General features: G+C 38.9%; 1 protein-coding gene across 2 annotated transcripts in view; it reads left to right on the forward strand.

Moving 5' to 3' along the window:
• stim1a (stromal interaction molecule 1a) overlaps positions 1 to 20440 on the forward strand; it is a 41221-nt gene extending 20781 nt beyond the window's left edge. Inside the window, exons 6-13 of one of the 2 annotated variants that reach the window (XM_060888182.1) lie at positions 338 to 453; positions 2925 to 3102; positions 11081 to 11258; positions 12320 to 12487; positions 13253 to 13353; positions 14339 to 14571; positions 16735 to 17083; positions 17669 to 20440. In XM_060888182.1, the coding sequence (XP_060744165.1) occupies positions 338 to 453; positions 2925 to 3102; positions 11081 to 11258; positions 12320 to 12487; positions 13253 to 13353; positions 14339 to 14571; positions 16735 to 17083; positions 17669 to 18179 (1834 nt within the window). In that variant the 3' untranslated portion in view covers positions 18180 to 20440. The remainder of the gene's footprint in view (positions 1 to 337; positions 454 to 2924; positions 3103 to 11080; positions 11259 to 12319; positions 12488 to 13252; positions 13354 to 14338; positions 14572 to 16734; positions 17084 to 17668) is intronic. The other variant, XM_060888181.1, reaches the window with a different exon arrangement.
• The last annotated feature ends 3908 nt before the right edge of the window (positions 20441 to 24348 follow it).

Below are 24348 nucleotides of genomic sequence, written 5' to 3' on the forward strand. Positions count from 1 at the left end.
AAGTTTAAGCAAACAGAATTAAACATCGCAGACAGTAAAGTCGGTGCCCATGTTTGTTGTTACAGACATGTTTACTCATCTACAGTGAAGAGGTGTTGAACAATTGTCACATTTGGTTTATTTAAAAAAAAAAAAGTATCAGTGGCTCATGTTTTGTTAATGGTAATGTTTATAAATTAAGTTCTTGGGTGAATATGAATTCCATCAGGAAGCCTCTTGCTTTTAATGTGTATGTGGAAATGTTCATCGTGTAAAAGTCCATATTTTTATTCTCTGCAATTATCTAATTTATTTATCTATTTATTTTATTTTATTTTTATATTTAAATTCTCCTCAGTCTGGCTGTGAAGAACTCCACTCTCACTGTGACCGTGCTGAAGATTCTGGACCGCAGTCATACTCAGAAACTTCAGCTAAAGGCCTTGGACACTGTTTTATTTGGAGCCCCAATGAGTAAGAGCCCCCAACCCCCACCCCCAAACTCAATGCTACGTATCTGATATATGTCTGATATAGAAGGCAGCTCTCTCGAGTCATGCAATAAGCTAAAATTATCTCACGCCATTGCAAATGGCTACTGTGGTTTCGACAGTAACCAGTTCTGGTTTTCTTTGTCCATATTGCTGTAAACAAGAACAAGAGAGGAATTGAAAGAAGAAATAAAAAGCTGGACGTTCTGCATAAATGAGATTAGACTCCGTATGCAGTAGAGTTCCTGTAGTTTTCTTTTGTGTGAAGGTTTGCATGACTGTATTCGCTGACTGTCCGTTCATGCAAAACAACCTAACTGCAAACTTGCTTTTCTGCTTTATTTGCATGCTTCTCACCGAGGTGCATTTTTATTTACATCCTAAGGAAACAAAGCTGCGCAAAATTTTAACGGATGGGACTTTGTGTTCGTCTAAAACAAGAGATCCGCGCCTCGACGAGTCTTGCCTCGTCGGCTCTGGGAATATCTTACTAGCTTCTCGTTTCTGGCTCTTGTCTACGAGCTCTGATGTGCCAGAGAGAGAATTGCTCTGTATGCTAAGCACAGCTCTCTGGCGCTCCGAAACAGATAAGCGCTTCAGTCTCACTTTCTGTTCTCCGGCCACGCCTCAGGTTTAAAACGCTGTGCTGCAAGGCGCGATTAGTACGTTTCTGTCTCGCTCGCTCTCCTACAATTCATTATTTTCATTGTATTTCATTTGCATTTCATTACCAGAGACAATGTTCTGCCTTTATTACGAACATGTCAGTTTTGTTCTGTAGACAGTGCAGGACGCATTCAAACAGCTCTGAATGCTGAAGCTTGTGTGATTATTTTACATCAGACAGGACCACCACAATATCCGGGAAACAAACGAGCCTAATTATATTCTACTACACTATATTACATATAGGAAGACCTGCTAGCCTTTAAACATTTATACAACTTGACCCTCGTTCTGATGAGATTAAATGCACATGGAGTCACTTGGGGTGATTTTTATTATTTTACACGATTATGACTCTGACTGTTCGCATCTTGACCGACCTCGTCAGTGTTTTTCTCCATCTTTGTTTGAGAAAATTACAGGCCGAGCTCAGCAGCCATTTTATAATTTAATTCAGATATACGTCACATACGCTGCTACTTCACCAGAGCGTGTATTGGTGGCCCAGCATCGCAATACAAAAAAAAAAAAAAACGGCTGTGTTTGACGAGGCACTCAAACACATACGGTCTAGCTGGGAAAACCTCGACAACATATGCTACTTAGCTAAGCATTTTCCGAATCTAAAAAAAAAATAAAATAAATAAATCGGAGATCCCACAGGCTGATTAAAGGGGCCGTTATAATAACAATTAACTGTTATAAAGCATTACTTTATAATCAAGTGTTTGATTGTAAGCTTGATTTTAGTTGTCGAACATTTAGCTAACAGATAGATTTATATTTAAATGATTTATTTATTTATTTTATCTTATTTTTTTGCTTGCACATGGACGGATGGAAAAGCTGCAAACCACTACTCCATTCTGATAGAAAATCATTAGTTTTCTGCTTTTAGAAATAAACATCATCTTTTCATCGTGTCTCTGGAATATTTTACGTGAACGCAACGCAGCCGGTCTGATTGTCTTGGTGTTTAGAAAAAGAGAACCGAGCTGTGGGTCTGCATGTGACATGTACTATTGTGAAAGTGTGTGTTCGGTAAAAAGGCCCAGCTGTGGTTCCTAATGCAGTCTGTGTGTGACAGCAGTATTTCATGATTAACTAACACCCAAAGTCTCTCGCTTTGTGCCTTGGGTTTTATTTCTGCATGTCAGCGGATATTGTTCATGCAGTCATCAGACTGAATACGTGACCTATTTCACTTTGGTCTTTAACGAGGTGCAGCAGGAAGTCCAGCTGACAGTGACAGGAAAGTCAAACCACCTCTGAAGGTCTACTTGAGCTTCTCTGAACTCCATTGCTTCTTAATAGAACATTAAATCTTACTTGAATTGAATAAAAATTATTTTAATTGAGAGGAAAATTCCTTATTATTGCTTAAATAATACACACTATGCCCTAGGGATGCATTTATTTTTTTTTTTAAAATTGCATTCGAATTAAAAACGTGTCGAATTTGGTATTTAAACGTATGTAAGTGTTATACACTACGTATATAATATATACACTGTATGCGTCGTACATCGGACATGTCATCTTTTTATTATGAAGATTATTGTTTATTTCTTTTTTTTTGTATGAACTTATCTACAGTCATGTCTAGTTGCTTAAATTTACAAAAATCCTAAATAGAAAAAAGGGATACGTGATGCAGAAAGGAACCATACATATATAATCAAATCTAAATATATACACAGAAATAAATCGAGTCAGATGGTGAAGTGCCTTGAGAATGTCACAGCTACTCCAAAACTTTTATTTCATACTTATTTTTCTTCTATACAGTGAACAGCCACAACCATTTAAAGGACTTCATGCTGGTGGTGTCGATAGTCATTGGTATGGGTGGCTGCTGGTTTGCGTATATCCAGAACCGCTACTCCAAAGACCACATGAGGAAGATGATGCAAGACCTGGAAGGTTTACAGAGGGCTGAGCAGAGCCTTCATGACCTCCAGCAAAAGTAAGTGGAATTGTTCAGTTTATTTCACTAGTTGGTCTCTGTTTATGTGAATAGTGTCACCTGGTCAACCATGAGCAGGTTAAACTCAAAAACCACAACCATCTAACACTAGTCATTTCTATGTAGCTAAAGTCACTAGATTGTAAAGAAAAAAATCCACCCATGACATTTTATTTTAAACTTCTCTCAGCATATTTTCACCTTTGGTTAATTATTTCCAACATTACCCACAATGCTGTTTGAGTACCTTAATGATAACGGCACTCTGGGACTCGATTCACCTCAGATACAGAAAGCCATGCGGTGGCTCTTTAGTTCTGTCCGCTGTATATTTGCACCCTCCTATCAAACTCTTAATGCTGATCTCGTAGATTTCTACGTGGGTTCGCTTGAAAGTTTGTGAACCCTTTAGAATATTTCTGCATAAATGTGACCCAAAACATTATCAGATTTTAAAACAAGTTCTAAAAGTAAACTTAGTGAACACAAACAAAAGAGCCAACAATATTATTCTAGCATATTTGTGACTTGCAAAAATTTGTGAAATTTGCTTTCAGTGTCTGTTGTGAGTCGTCGTGCAGAAATAACTGTAAGTCGAGTTTCTGGTAACTTTTAATCAGTCCTGAACAACAGCTTAGAAGAATTTTATCCCATTCCTGTGAACAGAAGAGCTTCAACAGTCAGATTTTAGTGGGTGTCCTCACATGAACTGCCTGCTTCAGGTCCTTCTTTTGGGTTAAGCTCAGGACGTTGACTTGGCCATTCTAAAACTTTATCTTTGTTCCTCTTTAATTATTCTTTGGTACACAGACTTGGGTGCTTTTTGTCTGGATCTATAACCCATTTTCTCTTAAGATTCAGTTCATGGACTTCATAAATCTTGCCATTTTCATTTAGAGTGTGTGTGTGTATATATATATATATATATATATATATATATATATATATATATATATATATATATATATATATATATATATATACACTCACCGGCCACTTTATTAGGTACACCTTACTAGTACCGGGTTGGACCCCCTTTTGCCTTCAGAACTGCCTTAATCCTTCGTGGCATAGATTCAACAAGGTACTGGAAACATTCCTCAGAGATTTTGGTCCATATTGACATGATAGCATCACGCAGTTGCCGCAGATTTGTCGGCTGCACATCCATGATGCGAATCTCCCGTTCCACCACATCCCAAAGGTGCTCTATTGGACTGAGATCTGGAGACTCATCAGACCAGGCAACATGTTTCCAATCTTCTATTGTCCAATTTTGGTGAGTCTGTGCGAATTGTAGCCTCAGTTTCCTGTTCTTAGCTGTCAGGAGTGGCACCCGGTGTGGTCTTCTGCTCCTGTAGCCCATCCGCCTCAAGGTTCGACGTGTTGTGCGTTCAGAGATGCTTTTCTGCATACCTCGGTTGTAACGAGTGGTTATTTGAGTTACTGTTGCCTTTCTATCAGCTCGAACCAGTCTGCCCATTCTCCTCTGACCTCTGACATCAACAAGGCATTTGCGCCCACAGAACTGCCGCTCATTGGATATTTTCTCTTTTTCGGACCATTCTCTGTAAACCCTAGAGATGGTTGTGTGTGAAAATCCCAGTAGATCAGCAGTTTCTGAAATACTCAGACCAGCCTGTCCTGAATAAAAAAAACTTTCTGCTTTTGGGACTTGTCATATTGATGCAGAAAAATAGAAATCTTTAAAGGCTTTACAAACTTTCAGGCGACACTGTACCTGCATTGCATTCTGAGACTTTAAGTCCTGTTCGTATTAACGACTATTTGTTCTGTTGGATTTGTTCTTAACGTGGTGTTTGAGATCACAGAGTTTCTCCCAATGAATGTGGCTGTAACGTCACTAGCAATGTGTCATAGATCAATATCAGTATCATAAACAGGGTATAATGAATAGCACACCTTATTTATCCTCTGATCCCTAATAAATCTTAGTTTCAAGGCCATGAACATGCTTTGATGAGTCAGGAAGTGGCCATGTGATGAAAGATTAGACTCTCAGTTCCCATGATCTGACAGGAAGACATCAGTAAACTGTTTACACCAGTTCTTGAATGAATCTCTCTCTCTCTCTCTCTCTCTCACTCTCTTACTCTAAAAACCCACATTCTTAATTGTATGTAAATTCCTTAAATAATAATTCACTGACGAACTAAAATGCTAAATTAGCAAATTTACAAAACATTTTTCATGATACTGACATAAGTGAAAGTAATGGGTATAAAATATAAAAACATTATATATTGTTCATATTAAGCAAAGTTACAATGTGCTTCTTTTCAAATCAAACATGCATTATATTTTTTTTTTAAATAAATTTAACTTCATGTTTGCAAAGGAGTAGGGTGTATAATTAAAGAAGCTTAAAGGTGCTTTGGATTTCAGAAAACATTTTTGATATTGGAGAAATTGTGCTTGAGTATCTGTATTAGATATCAGCAAAAATAAATTAGAGAAAACATATCAGGAGAAAAAGATCTGAGAATGTATCAGATATTGGATCCTGTGACAAATGGCAAAGATTAAGTTTGGAAAAACATAATAAAGAGACTTTAATATTTTTTTTTTTACCTCCTTTTTTTGTTTGTTTTGGACTGATTTTTTTTTTATTATACATTAGATTTTATTTTGCAGTGAAGTGATTCAGTTAGAAACAGTGTGCGTATCATCTGATCGTAAGGGTGTCAGCATCTGTGTCGGCAAAGAAAAAGCCGCAACGTTCAATAATAACTACTAATAACTCAAAACTATAAAACAGAAGACTTACAGAGGTGTGTGCACTGGGCCTGGAGACTTCACTGGATTTAACTGAACTTAACAGCAGAATACGAGCTCTATATTGAACTAAAAAATGTAAGTTCTCAGTTTTTAACGCTTCAGGTACGAAGTTAATATGATGGCATTATAAAATGTCTAATCGGAGTTAAAACGATTGACTAAGTTAAAGGGAAATCGATGTTTTTTCACTTTCACTTATGTGTATACTTATTATTATTATTATTATTATTATTATTAAAATGTTCAGCCTTGTCTCCTGTTTTAAAGCTATCAGTGGCTAGTTATATGGATGACATAGCATAACATTACTATAAAAAAAATTAAATAAATTCCATTAAAATTTTATCCACATTCATTAAGAATTCAAGAACTTATAGAATTATAAAAAAAACTTTATTTATTGTTAAGTGGGCCATTACACAGTGGGCCATTGGGGTGGGGGACTCGAACACTTAGACAATGAGCACAGACATTTTTTATGCATAAATGTTGATATGAAGATCTGAGTGTCTTCAGTTCTTCTTATGCTGGTCTCTACTAATCAATAGATTATAAGAAAAGAGCTTGAATGTGACATTTTTTTTTTGTTGAAATGTCGTAGGTAGTAATAAATGAATATTGTAAATTTATAATAAATAAACTATTTGCAGTGAAAAGAATAATAGAAAAAATGAAAGAAAGGAATATAAACTTTTACAGATTCACAACAAATTATACATCTGTCAACTTTTTGCAAACGGAGTTTGAGAGTTTTTAATTGGTATAAAATTACTGCGGTTTGTGTTAAATAATGATTTAAACAAAATAAATAAAAAGACAAGTAAATGTTGAAGCAGCACGTTACGTACAACCGTACACACACCTGTTTCTTCTAGAGAGTGGGCAGTCTTTAAGGTTAAAAAGGATTTAAATGAAAAAACAACTCCAAGAATTTTTGGCCAAAATGCAGGAATTAGAATAGAGGGATTGTTTAAGAAACGAGTGAGTCGGAGTTTTGCAAATGTAAGTGCATTTTCACGTACAAGGTGTAACGATCATATGTTGTATTTTCTATACCAGTAAATTAAATATTTCTTCACGATAAACACAATCGTTAGAGTAACTATACAGTAGTTTGCTTGAATTGAATGGGTTTAATCCACAGTCCAAAGCCTTGGACTGTGAAGGTTTGAGAACTAACTGCTGCTTTGAAATTTCTATATAAAAGAAACAGAATTTTCATTTTTTAAGGATGTCAAAGCTGCAGGAAAGTTTCACGATTAAAGTATTACGATTAAATAAAAGTTTCAGTCGTCAAGCTTGACTGCAGTAACTCTAAGCCTGTTTTGTACTTTTGAAGTTGTTGGACACATCTAGTAAGCGTGCGTCCTCTTAAACGTGAGCGTGTTGCTTTGGCGGAATAATTAATGGCAAAGTTCACAGCCTCGTGCATTAGAAGGTGTTAGAAATCATCTGGGGTCTCTTTTTGGATCGTATTACTCCAGGGTGTCACCTTCACGTGGTCCTTCAAGTCCCAGAAGCTTTTTGCTGACCGTATGGCATTTACAGCTGTATGTTTCCTCCAGAAATAATGACTGCACTCTGAGACTGCACTCGTAGTTTACATCATAACCAAGAATTTATCGCAGTCAGAAATTTGTAAAACATGCAAGACGTTTTGAGGGAGTAAAACTGACAAACGCACGGCTCAGCACAAACTTTGCTCTTATTTTAATGTGATTAAAATAAGTTATTTAAACCAGTTACTGGTAAACCTGCTAGTACATCAAACGCTGGAAGAATTGATTTAATTTCCATCAATAAAATTGCCAAGGGGTTTTTGAGTGCATGAAAAATGACATTTCTACCCATGCTAAAACACACAGCGTACACCAGAATGGAGCAGTAATGTTAAAATTTAGGAATCGCAGTTAACATTCCATGTAATGCGTGTAATACAGTTACAGTGTTTGGTCTTCTATTCTGCTCAACCGAAAGAGTTCAGATATACAGAGAGAACATGTCCATTGTTCTTGTGAAGTCCAATAACTCAATAATGACCAACACTTATGTTATACAGTTTCACAACCATGTTATAGCAGTTAAATGAACGCTTTTGTAGCTTTAAAACACCACTAAAACCACTCTATTTCTTGTTATGGAGCTTATGTTTCAGACCAAAAATCAGACAGCTTTTGTTTATTCAATCTGTTCATAACACATCTCAGCTGTTCTCCTGTGATCAGATCACTCGGGGTGGATTTTAATTCCAGGTGTGAACAGGGCCTTTGTCAAGGGCACAAACACAGCGTGTTTATTAGGACACCGTATTAGGAAAGGGGTAATGAGTAAGATCAAGTTGTTACATGTCTGGGAGTTTCTGTGTTCATGCGTTTATCTAGCTCTTCATAGTCTATTTTTTTTTTTTTTTTAGCCTAATCTTCTAGGTTTAACATGGAGCTGAACAACACATGACCTGCCTGGTGGTCTCGCTAATAAATGAACGATCAGTTTATTTCTGAGTACAGCTTTGTTTCAGTACCTACAGTATCAATACCAGTTTGCTTGTTCTGCTAATGATTAACCAGGCGGAGCAGTCACAAGTCGCCGGTCGACATCTAAATCATACAAGCATTCACACATTTATTTTTTATTGACTCTGTATATTCTTCTGTTATTTCATCTGTTTACTTGCATACTTCCGGTCATGAGACGTGCCTTCCAGGCGTTCTCAGTATGTCATACAGACAAGGGTCATTCTCCTGAGGCAGCTTTATCTCTCGACTTTTTATAGGCATTGCAGAGGTATTCAGGGGCAGCCTGGGCGTGTTCACTGCAGTCCTGGAAAATGTGCTAATCCCGTCATGGCTACAAGAGGCCACGTCTGTTGTAGAGCGTCGTCTGGGATGTCGTTTCAAATTAACAGCTTCAAGTCTGCTGCTCGGCTGTAAAATCAGAATTTGCGTTCGGTTCTGTCCCTTGTTGTCATGGATGCCAATATGGTATATTTCGAAGATAGATGGATGGGCAGTGAGAGAGATTTTTCCCTTTTTCCTTATGCTGTTCAATGTAGTGAATGTTCCTACATCAGACAGATGGATAATGTGTTTCTGTCTTTATAGACGTTTAGGACTTCTCCATCAGTAACAGTAGGGCTGGGCGATAAAACGATAACGATATGTATCGCGATAGACACGTGATCCATATCAATAAAAAAATGTGTTCGATAAAACGTTTCTTTGACGGAAGAAAACAGAGGTTGCGAAGCGAGTTTGGTTGCATTAACAAAGGCACTCACTCTCTGGTAACCTAGCAACGTAGGGAGCCACACGCTAAAAGAGGAAAATTCAGCTACTTTTTCATATTTCTGCAGATTTTATATTTCAAACGATGTTACTGTAGTGTATCAGGTTTGTTTTTTATATTACAGATGTATCTCAGTCTACCTCAGTTTTATTTGTTTAAAAAACACTGCACATATTTTAAAACACTTTATTCACCAGAAGGTGAACAGCTAGTGAACTTCCTAGCACTAAACTTGCACTAAATTCTCAGGTTTCTCTGTTTATATTTAACACTTTGCACTATTTTATTACACTTTATTAAGCATTCTTACATTTTCTTTCATTTTGCACCTTAAATGTTAAGAGATAATTGTTAAGTGTTCGTTGTGACTTTAGACTTATGTTTATATTATAATTATTTGAGTTTTCCTGCTTGTTGACATTTCTGTCTTAATAACTGAGGGATTACGATCAGAGGAAGGTTAAGTTTAAAATAAAAATGTTTGAATATAATATTTTTCTCCTGGTCCTTATTTTAAATGGGTCATTATTGATATCGACCGATATGAAGCACTGATATCTTGATACAGTGTTCAGCCATATCACCCAGCCCTAAGTAAGAGTGAAATAATATGTGTGACAGAATCACATCTACCAGTTAGAGCCGTTAGTGTCTTAGTGTAACTTTGAGACTAGACTTGCACTCGACCTCGGCTCCGAAGTGTATGTCATGAATCCAGAAACGCGCGGCAAAGGTGAAGGTCGCGGTGAAGAAAAGTCTGTTTTACCTCATTTTTCATGTTTATCTACATTGTCAAGCTGTTGATTAGATTGTTTAGATACACGCTTGTGTATCTTGAACGCTATTGGCTGTTGTGGAAATCAGTCAAGCGCTTCAATATGCTGTCACACTACCTTTAAGTTTCAAAGGAAAGTGCCTCAAACTCGACTGGCGAATCATTTCATGAGCAAAAATCTACAATTCATCAAACTTCAACTTGAATACATTTTAGGTTTATGAGGAAAATGCAGATATATGATAATAGTATAGTGTGTGTGAGTGTGTGTAACAAGATCCTGAGATATTCCCTCTGGCCTCTGTCTAAGGCGCCCACCAGCACACAGGCGTGTTTTTACAGTCACGGGGTTCACACCCGCTTTGTAGGCTGGAATAACAAGGACAGCTGGGAGCCTAGCAACCGTACAACGTGCATTTTAGATACAGAAGACCTTGATCAAGAAGAATTTTTCAGCAGTGTCTTTTTTTTTTTTTTTTTTTTTTTTTACCTGGATACACTAAAGCTTTGAGTGCTGTTGCAGTCTCAAGTAGCTTCTCTTCCTAGTTTATTTGTACTTCCTGTTACTGTTTATCTGTGGGTGAGGGGTGCAACCGCAAATGTTTAACGAAGCAATTCTTAAAGGTACCAACATATAAAATGTACACCACACACACACACACACACACACACACACACACAAAGACTTAATAATGTATGTGTTGTGTGTGTGCAATTTCAATTCTTATCATCTGGAATATTCAGAAATATGAGTAACGTTTATGTAATGAATGCAGGCCTGTTTTTACCTTTGATCACAGCTTCAATATTTTAATAATATTTTATTTCTTTCACTAATCTCTTTATTATTTATTTTCAGAATGCATATTGTAATATAAATGCAGTGTGCTGTTTTTTGTCTTTATTGGGCAGCCTGGATGCAGAGCATGGAGATTTTTAACAGATAAAATATTATATAAATATAACAAAACTGGAAAAAGGTCATTAGATATATTAAGATGTTATTAGGGAAAGTAAATAAGTATTAAGTAGGTTAAGTAATTAAAAATAAGCAATTAGATTGTCGGGTGAAGAGTCCTGTTCAAGCTTCTTCTCTGAATGAACTGTTTTGATGCTCAGGCTGCGAATCGCACAGGAGGAGCACCGCACGGTGGAGGTGGAGAAGGTAAACCTGGAGCAGAAACTCAGGGACGAGATCAATTCTGCCAAGCAGGAGGCTCAGCGGCTGCGGGAGCTTCGGGAGGGAACGGTGAATGAGCTCAGCAGGCAGAAATACGCCGAGGAAGAGCTGGAACAGGTAACGATGTGCTGAAGGGTCACAGTTCCTCTCAAACCTTTTATATTAATGTTTAGATAAATGTTATAGATACATATTTTAATATATAGAACAAACAAAAGTCCTTGCATCGGTTATTATTAACTCTAACCGTCGTTAGGTTTTCGTAGTTAGTATTTGAGAAATGTGCAAAAGTTCTTGTGGAATCTGAGATGAAGTATGAGGAAGAGGGAAGTTAGTGAACGAATAAAAGGAAAAACACAAAGGTTGTGATCTTGAAGGCCTGCGTTTCTACGTTGGTCTCGTCTTTCATTTTGTAACACGATCGCTTGCTTGTCTCCTATGCAGTACACGTACTGCTTCGTTATGCTTCAGTCTTTTCCAGAAGAGCAAACAGATAGTACTGTGTTAATATTAATGTTAACAACGCTACATCCTAGACTCGTTAAAAAAGTCATGAATCATCCTCCTGAGACTTTGAATAAAAACTCCTGCAATCACAACCACATGAGAAAAAATCTCCATGTCACCATGTAGTGTCCGGTTTCTCTCCAACTTCAAGCTGCCATTAAATCAGAAGTGTTTTTTTGAGCTATTGGTTTTTAATTTATTTATTTATTTATTTATTTTTAATTAAACTAATAGAAACTGTCTTTAGTTAAGAAAGTAAGGAATGTGAGTCTGAATCCATGCGTGTTGGAATTTGTCAGTGATTTTTTTATAAAAATAGGTTGGCTGGATTTGCCAGTTTGTACAGTTTGAGGCTATCTTTTTATTTTTCTCTCACGCAACAGTGAATAAGCACAATTTTGATTCATTATCGGCTCCTGCACTTTGTATGCTTTATCTCTTCATTCAAACGTAATGCACTCCGAACCGCTCGTGCTTTCGATACGCCCAACCAAATTTCCATTAGTTGCCGGGAAACAATGCATTATAATTCTCAGACCTTCATCCTTAACCAGCCGTGGCATGTTCTCTCTCTCTCTCTCGCTCTCGCTCTGTGGGCCTGTACCACTCAGCAGAGAAGTGTATTTTCTGCATGCTGTCGGTATTTGAGCTGACTCTGGCGCCCCCCGCAGGTACGCATGGCCCTGAAGAAGGCTGAGAAAGAGCTGGAGTCGCGCAGCAGCTGGTCTCCGCCTGAAGCTCTGCAGAAATGGCTGCAGCTCACACACGAGGTGGAGGTGCAGTACTACAACATCAAGAAGCAGAACGCCGAGAAACAGCTGCAAGTCGCCAAAGAGGGGGTTAGTATTACAATGTTTACAGAAATCTCCGTTCTGAATCATTAAAGCAGCAAGACATTTAATGAGTTTTAGTATTTAGATCATTAAGTATAATGATATGCTGAGATTATAGTCACATTTCTGAATATGACATAAATGTAACTCTTTCTTTGGATGCTGCAAAGGACATTGTTATTGTTGTTCTTGTCAGACTTCTTAATATTGCCGTTTATTTTTTAAATTAATTCATTTTCATGCGTTCGCTGTTATTATTTGTTGCCGTTTTTATGACTTTTTTGTTCTGAATCGCTGACATTTTTTATTTATTTGTATTTTTTTTATTATAAATAACTGGTGTTATAAAAAATATTTTATTATATTATTGGTGGAATTTTCTGGTCATTTTTATCAGTAATATTATTTTTTTGTAATTATCTTTTGTTTAATTGTGAATGAGAGGAGTATTATTATTATTATTATTATTATTATTATTATTATAGTGAATTGTTGCCAGTTTTTTGTATTTATATTTTAAGTTCAGTCTCCAGCTGAATCTGGATCAAATCTGAATCTGTTCATTTGTTTATTAAGTCTGTTTTAGATGAGAGCAGTTTTTCTGCTTTTAGTTGACTCAGCCTGGACTTCTGTATAAACCTTTAATATAGGATCTAACGAGCTCTCAATAGGAAACCAGCGTCTGATTAACACCACAAAGTGTGACTGCTTTTAATCAGAGCGATTATTAACAGCGTAAACCTTCGTGCCGGAACTCTGTCTCATTCCCAGGCAGAGAAGATCAAAAAGAAGAGGAACACACTGTTTGGGACGTTTCACGTGGCACACAGCTCCTCACTAGATGATGTGGACCACAAAATCCTGGCAGCCAAGTGAGTCCCTGCTCTCATTTACACCGTGTTCGTTTGTATCACCGATACGGACTCGAGGACGTCACGTCTCTAAACAGCCGTTTATTTACACTGACCTGCTTATCTATTCATCTGTATGTCTGTTTATTCATTTATTTATTTCATTGATTCGCTTAAACGACTTAAGACTGGACTTTATGCATTTTTATACAGTATTTAGATGATTATATGACTATAACGGGGGCACGGTGGCTTAGTGGTTAGCACATTCGCCTCACACCTCCAGGGTTGGGAGTTTGATTCTCGCCTCCAACTTGTGTGTGTGGAGTTTGCATGTTCTCCCCGTGCCTCGGGGGTTTCCTCCGGGTACTCCGGTTTAATCCCCCGGTCCAAAGACGTGCATGGTAGGTTGATTGGCATCTCTGGAAAATTCTCCGTAGTGAGTGAATGAGAGTGTGTGTGTGTGTGCCCTGCAATGGGTTGGCACTCCCTCCAGGGTGTATCCTGCCTTGATGCCCGATGACGCCTGAGATAGGCACAGGCTCCCCATGACCCGAGGTACAGTTCGGATAAGCGGTAGAAGATGAGTGAGAGATATGACTATAACATACAATATATATGAAAATATTTTATAACTTGTTTTAATAAATAAGGGAAATTTGCATATTACCTTCCATGTTGAAGAAAATCTTTGAAATTGGTTATAATGAATTCCTTATTGCAGCATAGTTAACTCTCTCTCCCCCTCTCCCTTTGTTCTATGTCTTTCTCTTTTCTTTTTCACATTCTCTCTCTCTTTCTCTTTCTTTCTTTCTCTTATTCTACCCTCTTTACCTCCCTATTATGCGCTCTCTCTGTCTGTTTTTTCTTTTTCACATTCTCTCTCTCTCTCTCAATTCCCTTTCTCTCTCTTTCTCCCTCTCTTTCTTTCTCTTGCTCTACCCTCTTTACCTCCCTCTTATGCGCGCTCTCTCTCTCTCTCTCGTTCTCTCTCTCGCTCTCTCAGGCAGGCCCTAGCAGAGGTAACCGCTGCCCTGCGAGAGCGTCTGCACCGATGGCATCAGATCGAGATGCTGGCAGGTTTCACAGTAGTGAATAATCCCGGTCTGCCCTCTTTAGCCTCCGCCCTCAACCTGGACCCCAGCTTCATGGGAGGTCGTGCTACACCGCAGACCATTATGATGTCCGAAGACATGGACGACATGGATGAGGACATCGTGGCACCTGGACCTCTGCAATGTAAGGACTTGCCAGACTCAAACGGCTCCAAGGCTCGGTCCATTAAGGGCTCACAAAGACGAACTAAGGGCCTGCTGCTTAAATCTAAAAAACCCTCCTACTGATGTGTTCCATACACGTGTCACAATATCACTTCAGTTTATGAACAGACGCAGGGTCGTGGGATTGTAATGTGAAACTTAACTCTTAACGGTGTGTAGGCACAAAGCTTGTTCGCTTTCTGTCTGGTGGAATGAGGGGGGGTGGACTTCAGGCTTTCTTACAATGATTTTGTCACTTTTTTTGGAAATGGTACTTCAGAATACATGAATCATGACACCAAATCTTTTATTTTGATTCATTTTCTGCAGATGAGTCGATTCAGAATCGAATGATTTTCTCTGAGTTCAAGTGCGGAGACTGAACCAGAGTGTGACGGCCGTGTTCTTACACTAATGATGTGGAAAACAGATTAAACAGTACATATGTGAAAGTGCCCTTAAGGTCACATTTCTAAAGGTTTTGAACTTCAGGCTTTTTTTGGGGGGAATTTGTATTTTGTAAATTTATTACAGTAACCTGACTGCCTAACGATGTAAAATATATAGTAATGTAATATAATTGCAACATTTGTAAGACTTATTAGCATACAAGCTCTTGATGGAAACCAGAAACATGGTGAAAAACACACTGGCTTTTATTTATATGATGTTATTTGTCAGATTTGTCAAACTTTTCAATTCAGCCTCTCAAAGTAGGGTCAGCAGATTTTAACAGCCGTTTCTCGTTGATACTCGACTCGCCCAACCTTCCAGATGCCGTCCGGTTTACAGGCCCGTGTGTGAGTGACCTCCGGTCTTTAATTTTGGCTGTCATCACCTTTTTACTCAAGCACTTCTCATTCTTTCCTTGCGATCCACATACACCTCAGTGGACAGAAACGCATTAACATTACAGTATGCTGCTGTTTAATGGCTGATCTCTGTCTCTGCAACCTGCCTAGAATATTCATGTACGTCAGGGCTGTCAAAGGAAATCTCACTCATGTTCTTATGTAATCATTTGAACAGATTTACCAACATTTACTGTTTAGTCTTGGCATTTCTAATGTCTGATTTGTTGCTATGACGATACAAACTAAACCCCATTGTACTTGAACGATTCTTTCACTTCATGGCAGCTTGATTTAGGTGAACTTCAACCGTTAAAATCGGTGTGTAATGGGTGACGTTTTCTGTAAGGAGATTTTTGTTTAGCATTTTTGGAAGTCTAGTCTCGGTGCTTTGTATGTATTAATGGAGTGTCTTCAGGACAAACGGTTTATATGCTTGCTTATTAATAATGCTGTTTTTTTTTTATTGTTATCATAATTATTATTAACTTTAGAGAGAAAAAGAGGCTTGCAAAGGAACAACTGTTTATAACCATCACTGATCATCAGCTAATTTGTTTCATGGACGTTAAATGGTTAAAAATGAACGTGTTATTCTGAGATTAATAAAAACTTGTTGTGCTGTAAGAGGAGTAAAACTCTGCTATTATACCCTGCTTTTATAGGAACACGATTAGGGTTAATGACAGCAACTTAGATCCATTATGTGAAGCTCAGTCCTTAATCGTTGGTCGTTTTCCTTCAACAGATTGAGACGCATGTTCTGTGAAAGTTCTGAAACTGCATTTATAAATCCTTACAACTAAACACACTCTTGGTTTCACATGATTCAGGAAAAGGGATCTTTCTTATTTTACAAGACCTATAGACATTTTATAGAGGTTTAATTTTACATCCCTAAGCTGTATCTGTCTTGGAGGACTCTACTACTTTATTGACAGCCCTGGTGTACTCGTTACTGTAGGAATCAGGATTATTTGCTTAATCTTTCCAGAATGTTCTGAATTAAAAAGCCAGGTGTTTAAATTTAAGTGTAAAGTGAGTCCAGTTTAACATCACAGTCAGGTTAAATCCCCTAATTCCTTGTGGAGAAATAACATTGCTGTATGTCTGTGATCAGTGTTTGTTCACCTGATAAAGCGGCTGTGTCTCACCCTCTCACTTGCATACTTTAACTCCAAACACAGTCTTGAGTTGCACCTGAACTTCCTGCTTAATCACACCACCCTTTTTTTCCCCATTACATATGTACTTAAATTACCTGTGTAACACCTGCTGTTCTGTGTCCACAGCTCCCAGTATGATGTCTCTTCGCCAAAGGCACATTGACCCGCAGCTGGCCTTGGGCTCTCAGAGGTTGGTAGAGAGCAGCCACGTGGCCGGAGGGCATCAGGGGGAGGGCAGTTCATTCCCACCATCCTGGCCCAGGCCGAACCTGCGCCAATCTCACGGGCAGGTTGACAAGCTGGGCCTCTCTGTCTCGCACCCCTCCATTTTCTGCGCCTCGTCTCCGCCCTACTCCTCGCCCTTCTCTTCCTCATCCTTCTCATCTTCTGCTCCTCATTCCTCCTTCTATCATTCGTCTTTCCAGCCAATGGACCCCATTCCAGATTCGCCCCCTTGCCGCAGTAGAAGCTTTGGGTACTTGTGTTGGCGTTTGTGATTGTGCACCTTGCCTGGCATGAAAAAAAGTGAAATTCATAAAGCTAATATCTTTTAACCAGCCTTTTCTGGTTGCATCCCATTCCAGTGATCTCTTTCATAAAGCTCTGTTAGCATGTTTCTCTCACTCTGCCGAGATGCCAACATTTACAGTTTATCCTTGGCATTTAGAATCAACGATTGATTGATGCACAAAACTGTCTGAAATTTGGCTTGCGTTAAAGCTATTTAACACGCAGGACGTGAAACACTCACGTGAACATCGATTGTCAAGTTCACGAGCAACGCGTACAATATTGTTGTACTTGGTCATACGTTAGGAGATGTTTCCTCTCTCTCTTCCTTTTAGGATTTCCATGTTGGCACCTTTGCACTGACTTGCTTCCTATCCTTTATTTAGTTGTGCAATTACTGATTTATGGGATAATCACTTTATAATATAGTTAAGTGTTAACATCACAAGTTTTACAGTTACCTGTTGAAACTAAATAACAGGTGATTGAAAACTGCTGAATTAATCTGTTCCCGAAGATCTCCCCTTCATTAATGAATCTTTCTCCTCAGGGATTTGAATCGGTCTGATTCGGACTCGTCCCTGTCCGTATCTCAGACCAGCGAACAGCTGCGCCTGTCGTTGAGCTCCAAGACACTTCCCATGAAACCAACGTCTCTCCTCCAGGGTTCCTTCTCGCGCTCTGAGGATTCGGCTCCTTTCCACACCCCCAACGGAGGAAACCGAGCCGTCGACTTGGGCGGATCTCCCGACGCAACCCCAGACAGCCCCATCCTGATGAAAAAGATCTATGGCATGGGGAAGTCAGCCAGCATGAGCGAGATCCACGGCTCCATTTCGGAATCTTCGCGCTCCTTAAGCCCGAACTCGACCGAGCCAGACATGGCGTCTCCCACAGCGCTCTCCGGGATAGCGGTGATGAAGAGCGGGAACCGCATCTCGCAGATCCCATTGAAGAAAAGCCCACTGGAGGAAGACAGCTGCTCCACAGGCGAAGACACTGACTCCACAAGCCGCAAGAAACACACTCCGTTCAAGATCTTCAAGAAGCAAAAGAAGTAATGAGGGTTTGGTTACAGACTGCTCAGAAAAAAAATGCATCTGTTCTCCGTTATTACAATGGATGTCCCGATTATTTATGTAGTGGCACACACACATGCTTTGGTGAGGATTTTGTAGGTACTTCTCACAGGGGACTTCAGGAGTTTTTATTCCTCTCCTTCTTAGTCACTGTTTTTTTTTTGTTTTTGTTTGTTTTTTTTTTTCTTCTTCTTCAGAGGATTTAACTCCGGGATGTCGGCGGGACGTGGGAATGTAAAGTTATTTATTCTACAGCAGGCAGTGCCACATTGTTTCTCCCTGGATGTTTTCCTCGTACACTTCTGATCGGCTTGCATGTCTTGGCTGAAATTTCCGAATGCTCTTAAATGTTTGCTTGGTTCTTGTTTCCTGCCGCTTGAACACAAATTATCAGGTGTTCTGTTTCTGTTCCGTTTAGTGCTTCGTCCTGGAAAATTAATTAACGGACCGTGTGTGTCTGTGTGCGCGTGCGTGTGTGTGCGTATGTGTGTGTTCAGTGCTAATCAAAGGCCAGGGGAGCAAAAAAAAAGAAAAAAAGTAAATAAAATAAGAAAAGGGCTGAATCATATTTGCGAAATCCTCCTTAAATCTGTTGCACTACTGCTAAACGATGGCAGATTGGTTTTGCAGTCGTGTAGTCGAGACGGATAACAAAAGTGTAAATGGTCTCAGATCATTCCAGCTCGTCATAAAGGACCACACATTTAGATGCGAACAAACGCACCATGACTCGTCATTTTCTCCTCCGTGGATTGACCGAGGTTTTGGATCGTCACAGCTTTTTTATTATTATTATTATAATTTTTTTTTTTTTTTTTTTTTTTTTTTTTTTTTTTTTTTAAATTGACAGTCTAAATGGATGTCGTATCCATGCCTTGTAGACTAGCCTGAAATCTATCCCCAAAGTGTCTTGTACTTTGACAGCAGCCACCTAACGGCAAAGAAGCTAACTTTAGTTTTAAAAAACAAACAAACTATTGTCTATTAGATTTCCACCTGATTTTTAAAAAGGTCAAAGTGCCAAACCAAAGATGTAGTTAACACGTTGCGGAAAACTGCTCTGATTATCAGTTAGTTTATCTCTAATTTCGGTAGCACTTTGGTAGAGGTTTCGGTAGCACTTTGGTTAGAAACTTATAAGGTGTTCATAAGGCTATGTAGAGCCTACGTAAGCCCTGAGACAACCGAGGTCTGAGGTCATGGAGATGATTATCGGCTGTTATAAAGTGACATGATGATGATGATGATAAATCTGACACAATTAGAGATTGAATACGGTTATGAAGTTGCCAAGAAACATCGACTGTTGTAGCGTTGACACGAGTCCATTTCATAATGAGTCCATTTCATATCAAATGATGTAAACTGTTGAAAAATGAAGATAACAAAGTTGACATGCGGTGCCAGTCATTATAACTGTCCGGGGTGTCGTCTGTTATAAAGTTGTCAATAATGAGAGGTAAGCTGTTATAAGCTTTGATGTAAGGTGTTTCTGTACTTTACATAAAGCTGACTTAACGTGGTACTGGCTGTTATGAAAATGACACACTGTAGAGAAGTTGACATAACAATATGGTACATGTGCTATAAATCTACAACGAGGTGCTGCCTCATTTAGACATGACATAACACCAAAAACAATTCATATACATTCATCTTGACATAAACCTGTTAGGCCATTTGTAACATGCACATGATGTGTTAAGTGTGGTTAAGTGAAACTCACCTCTGCTTTGATGTTTATGGAGAATAACACAAGACTACTTTTTTTTTTAAATGCATAATTTCTTTCTTTTAACTACGGTTTTGATCTTTTGACATCACTGTCAGTTGTTATAACAGTCGAATGTCAGTCGCGATGTCTGTCCAGTTCTGAATCACTTGTTATGAAGGGCTTATGTAGGTTTTATATATCTCTACGAACATCCTTACGTCAAATGAGCCCAAAGGTTTGTTTACATTGGGGGAAAAAAGCTGAAAATTTTGCTGATGCGTTTTTTTTTAGAGGCAACTTCAGGAAGGAAATGATTTTGATGCTCAGCACAGTTTTGACACGCAGAACATCACTATATTTTTACAAACCACTGTAGTGTTAAAGTACACCAACCCAAACCAAAGCAAGCGCTGCAGGAAAACACCATACTCCAGCTCCTCAGATGTGGAATTCTTGGTGGATTTATGTTCATTTTGTTTTATGTTTAATGTGAAAGATGGTACAGATGAATAAAGTCTACAATAATGTGTATCAGTCTAAAACAGGAATGTGTTCTTAAGCAAATGTGTTCATGCATCATTTGTACCTCTTTGCACAAAGAAGCTGTAAAATGACTTTGGGGAGCGTGTGTGTGTGTGCGCGTGAGTGTGTGTGTGTGTGTGCGCGCACCATTTCAGTTAACAGCACCACATTTCTGTTGATGCATGTTACGTACCTGCTGCAATACTGTCCACAGACACAAGGAGCTTTTCAGACGATTTCCTACTTTAATGGTCCCCTTTTGAGCTTCGATTTATGATTCTATACATTTGTACATAAAGCGAAGGGAGGGAGGGAATATTTTGCATCATCTGTAGTGTTTGAGGACTGTAGTCCAGGTCTTGGGGATTTTTTGGCACTCATGCATGAAAGCAATAAACGGTTTTAAAGAAAAAGTTGTTTTTTTTTGTTTGTTTGTTTCTGTGCAATGAAATGTAATGTTAAGTAAAGCTTTACTCTGAGGCCAGAGAAGAGATCTGATATGATTGGACTGCTTCATTAAACCAATCATAAATCATTTTAATTAGGGATGTGGTGGAATATTAACTACCAAAATGTTGGACTGAAGAAACATTTATCAAATTGAACACTTCTGAGATATTTGTTTTGTTCCTTTGTTTGGTCAGAATGGATGCAGTGAAAATGTTGCCCATGTTATTTTTATATATATATATATATATTATACTTCACCTTTCATAAAATTAATTTTGACAGTTTCATTACCTGGGGCATGGTGGCTTAGTGGTTAGCACGTTCGCCTCACACCTCTAGGGTTGGGGGTTCGATTCCCGCCTCCACCTTGTGTGGGTGGAGTTTGCATGTTCTCCCCGTGCCTCGGGGGTTTCCTCCGGGTACTCCGGTTTCCTCCCCCGGTCCAAGACATGCATGGTAGGTTGATTGGCATCTCTGGAAAATTGTCCGTAGTGTGTGATTGTGTGAGTGAATGAGTGTGTGTGTGTGTGCCCTGTGATGGGTTGGCACTCCGTCCAGGGTGTATCCTGCCTTGATGCCCGATGACGCCTGAGATAGGCTCCCCGTGACCTGAGGTAGTTCGGATAAGCGGTAGAAAATGAGTGAGTGAGTTTCATTACCCCCTAAAGCATCTATCTTAAACTTTAAGGTCATAACAATAAATGTTAATTATTTGTTTGTTCAGGTGTACGTTAAAAGTTGTACATGAAGACGTCATTTGTAATGATGTCGTTTGTTTACACAGGTGTAGCTTAAAGGTTCAGTAATAATGTTCTAGATGTTTAAAAGTCTTATGTGACACAAACACACACTCTCAGGTAATAAATGGTAATAAGACTATACATTAATCCCCCCACCCCACCCCAAGACATCCTCAGGATTTCATCAACTTAAAACTCTGTTCAAAGGTTTTATTATTCAAATTTTATTATTTATTATTCATATATACACATGAAATAAACAGGGAAAAGATCTGCTAGTTTAACACCTATTTTACACATATGTACACACACACAATTCTGTACAATGTAAGAGAGTGTGTGTGTGTGTGTGTGTGTTCTCAGATATCTACTGTCCCCAGTGTTAAATCTCCTCTCCATCAGAGCCTCTTGTCTCATCTGAGCTTCTTTATCCTCGCTCTCCCTCTCTTGATTTTTCTTCATCTGCTGCCTCTCTTTGGTGTTTTTCTTCTTCTTCTACTTCTTCAGCTTCATCCTGAGCTTCTGGAACCACGGTTTTTCCACCATCTAAGGAATCCTCTCCATCCTCTCCTTTTCAGCTTTAAACGTTCTCAGTTCATTAATTTTTTCCTCCAGAAACTCTTCCATGGCTCGAATCTCCAGCTCGAATCTCTCTTGATTTTTCTCCTCCATTTCTTCTTTTTTTGCATTCCTCTCTTTTTCTTCATAAAGCTCTTTCTTCATTTCCTTTCTTTCCTTCACTGAATCATTAGTCACTTCTGTAGAGTGAACCTCTCTCTCCTTGCTCTTTATCAGCTCCTGTCTCTTTCGCTTTCCGTATGAAGAACAGTGAGCGACTGCGTCCAAGATATCGATTACCTGTTCGAGCACCAACTGTGTCTTTATTTTAACCCTTTTCTTCACCAGAACGTCGATCACTTCTGTCGACTGAGCTGCTCTGGCTTTTTACTGTCTCTCAGCTGAGAACTCCATCTCTTTCTCCAAGTACCGTCTTCCTCTTGCAGAGCTTCAGCAACCAGCCAACCCTCATCATCTCAGGATCCATACGTAGTTCTGGCTTTCTGCTTAAGTTCTTCCACAATTTCTTTCAGGTCATTCAGCTCTTTTGTCATTTTCTCCAGCTCTGTTACTTCTTCAAGAATTATTTGCTCTACTACCTCACAGTGTTTCCTCCAGCAGCCTTCAGTTATCTTCTGTCTTTTGTCAAACCGCTCTATCTCCTTCTCCGTGTTCCTTCTCTCTTCCTCTAACTGGAGCATCAAGCTGTCTTTATCAGCCTGAAATCTTCTTCTCATTTCGTCCCTTTCCTTCAGCAGAGCCTCCATCTCTTCTCTGGTCTGAGCTTCTCTTGCCTCGTTCTCTCTCCGATGGAGCTCCGATCTCTCTTTCTCCTTCGTCATCTTCTCCTTCATTTCCTCCAGCTCCAGCACCAACCTGTCTTTATCAGCCTGGAAGTGTTTCTCCATCCCATTCCTTTTCTTCAAAAGAACCTCCATCACTGATCATTTCAAATGAGAAATCATTAAGAAACAACATGAACATGAAAAACAGGAATAAGAATCAAAACATCAGAATCATTAAAAAGTTGACACACATTTTACACAGACTTTCAGACACAACTTCCACAAAGAAACGTTCTCATAGCGTGAGCCATGAAGCAGCATCGAGTTCTCTGCAAAGGAAACTTGTGTTATACAAGTAGATCTTTTTTATTTCTCCTGTTTACCTGAATGTCTTGTTAGCTTCTCTGTCATTTCCACAAACATAAAAACTTGTAAGAGGCGATTTAATCTGCAGCTTCATCACTCTGTTGTTTATATTCAAATTCAAATTTATTTTGATAGCTTATATTCTTATACGAGTTTATTTAACAAATATTTTATCTTCATGTAAGATATAATTAATATATTTGTTGAATTATTTAGTTTGTTTGGCAGACAATAGGAGAGAGAGTGTAAAAGGTGGCGGTTCAGCACCTAGGCCAGCGGCGTTGAGCGCGATCTTTCAGACTTCAGTACCATGGTCAGCGCCGCTGGGCACGAGAGTGAGGCAGAGGTGGTGTACAGAAACCTCCAGCTGACCTAAAACCCCAGATTGCCGGCTGAGCCTACACCACGCTCCTGGAAAGGATTGCTTCACCTTGATGCTGCCGTCCACCCTCATGCTGCCTAGGCTGGGAGTCTGGATCCCTGCACAAGAGCTCCTATAACCCCTGGAAAGAAGCGACACGTTTGTTTTCACTTTATCACTGGTTTTCTGCTGCACTAAATTGCAGAGGCACCTTAAAGAAAAATAAAACCACCACACAGTTTGTTCTAATTCCGTCTCTGTGCCTGTTCTTCCGTGTCCCATCCCTCAGAGTGCCCTTCAAGTTTTAAACTTGTCAAATTAAAATTATTTCTTTTTTGCCTTAATAAAGTGTGTAAATTTAAAATGCTGTAGTTAAATTGAAACTTTTTTTCATTGTTTAAAAAGGTTAATAAAATTGATCAATGATTGATTATTGATTCGGAGTGATATGACACATAATATGGATGATTAACTTTCTAGCTGTCGCCCAGCACTAACTTTATATGATTACACTTTATTATAAATGTTTTCTATACAGTGACACCGAAAGTGTATCAGTAGACCAGTGTACTGATATCAGACTGTGTCTCTGAATGTCATCGTACTGTATGTGCGTTATCTTCCATATGTTCATAAATTATAGTGCTGAATATGT

Source organism: Tachysurus vachellii, chromosome 15 (assembly GCF_030014155.1).
Source record: "Tachysurus vachellii isolate PV-2020 chromosome 15, HZAU_Pvac_v1, whole genome shotgun sequence".
Classification (NCBI taxonomy): Eukaryota; Metazoa; Chordata; class Actinopteri; order Siluriformes; family Bagridae; genus Tachysurus; species Tachysurus vachellii.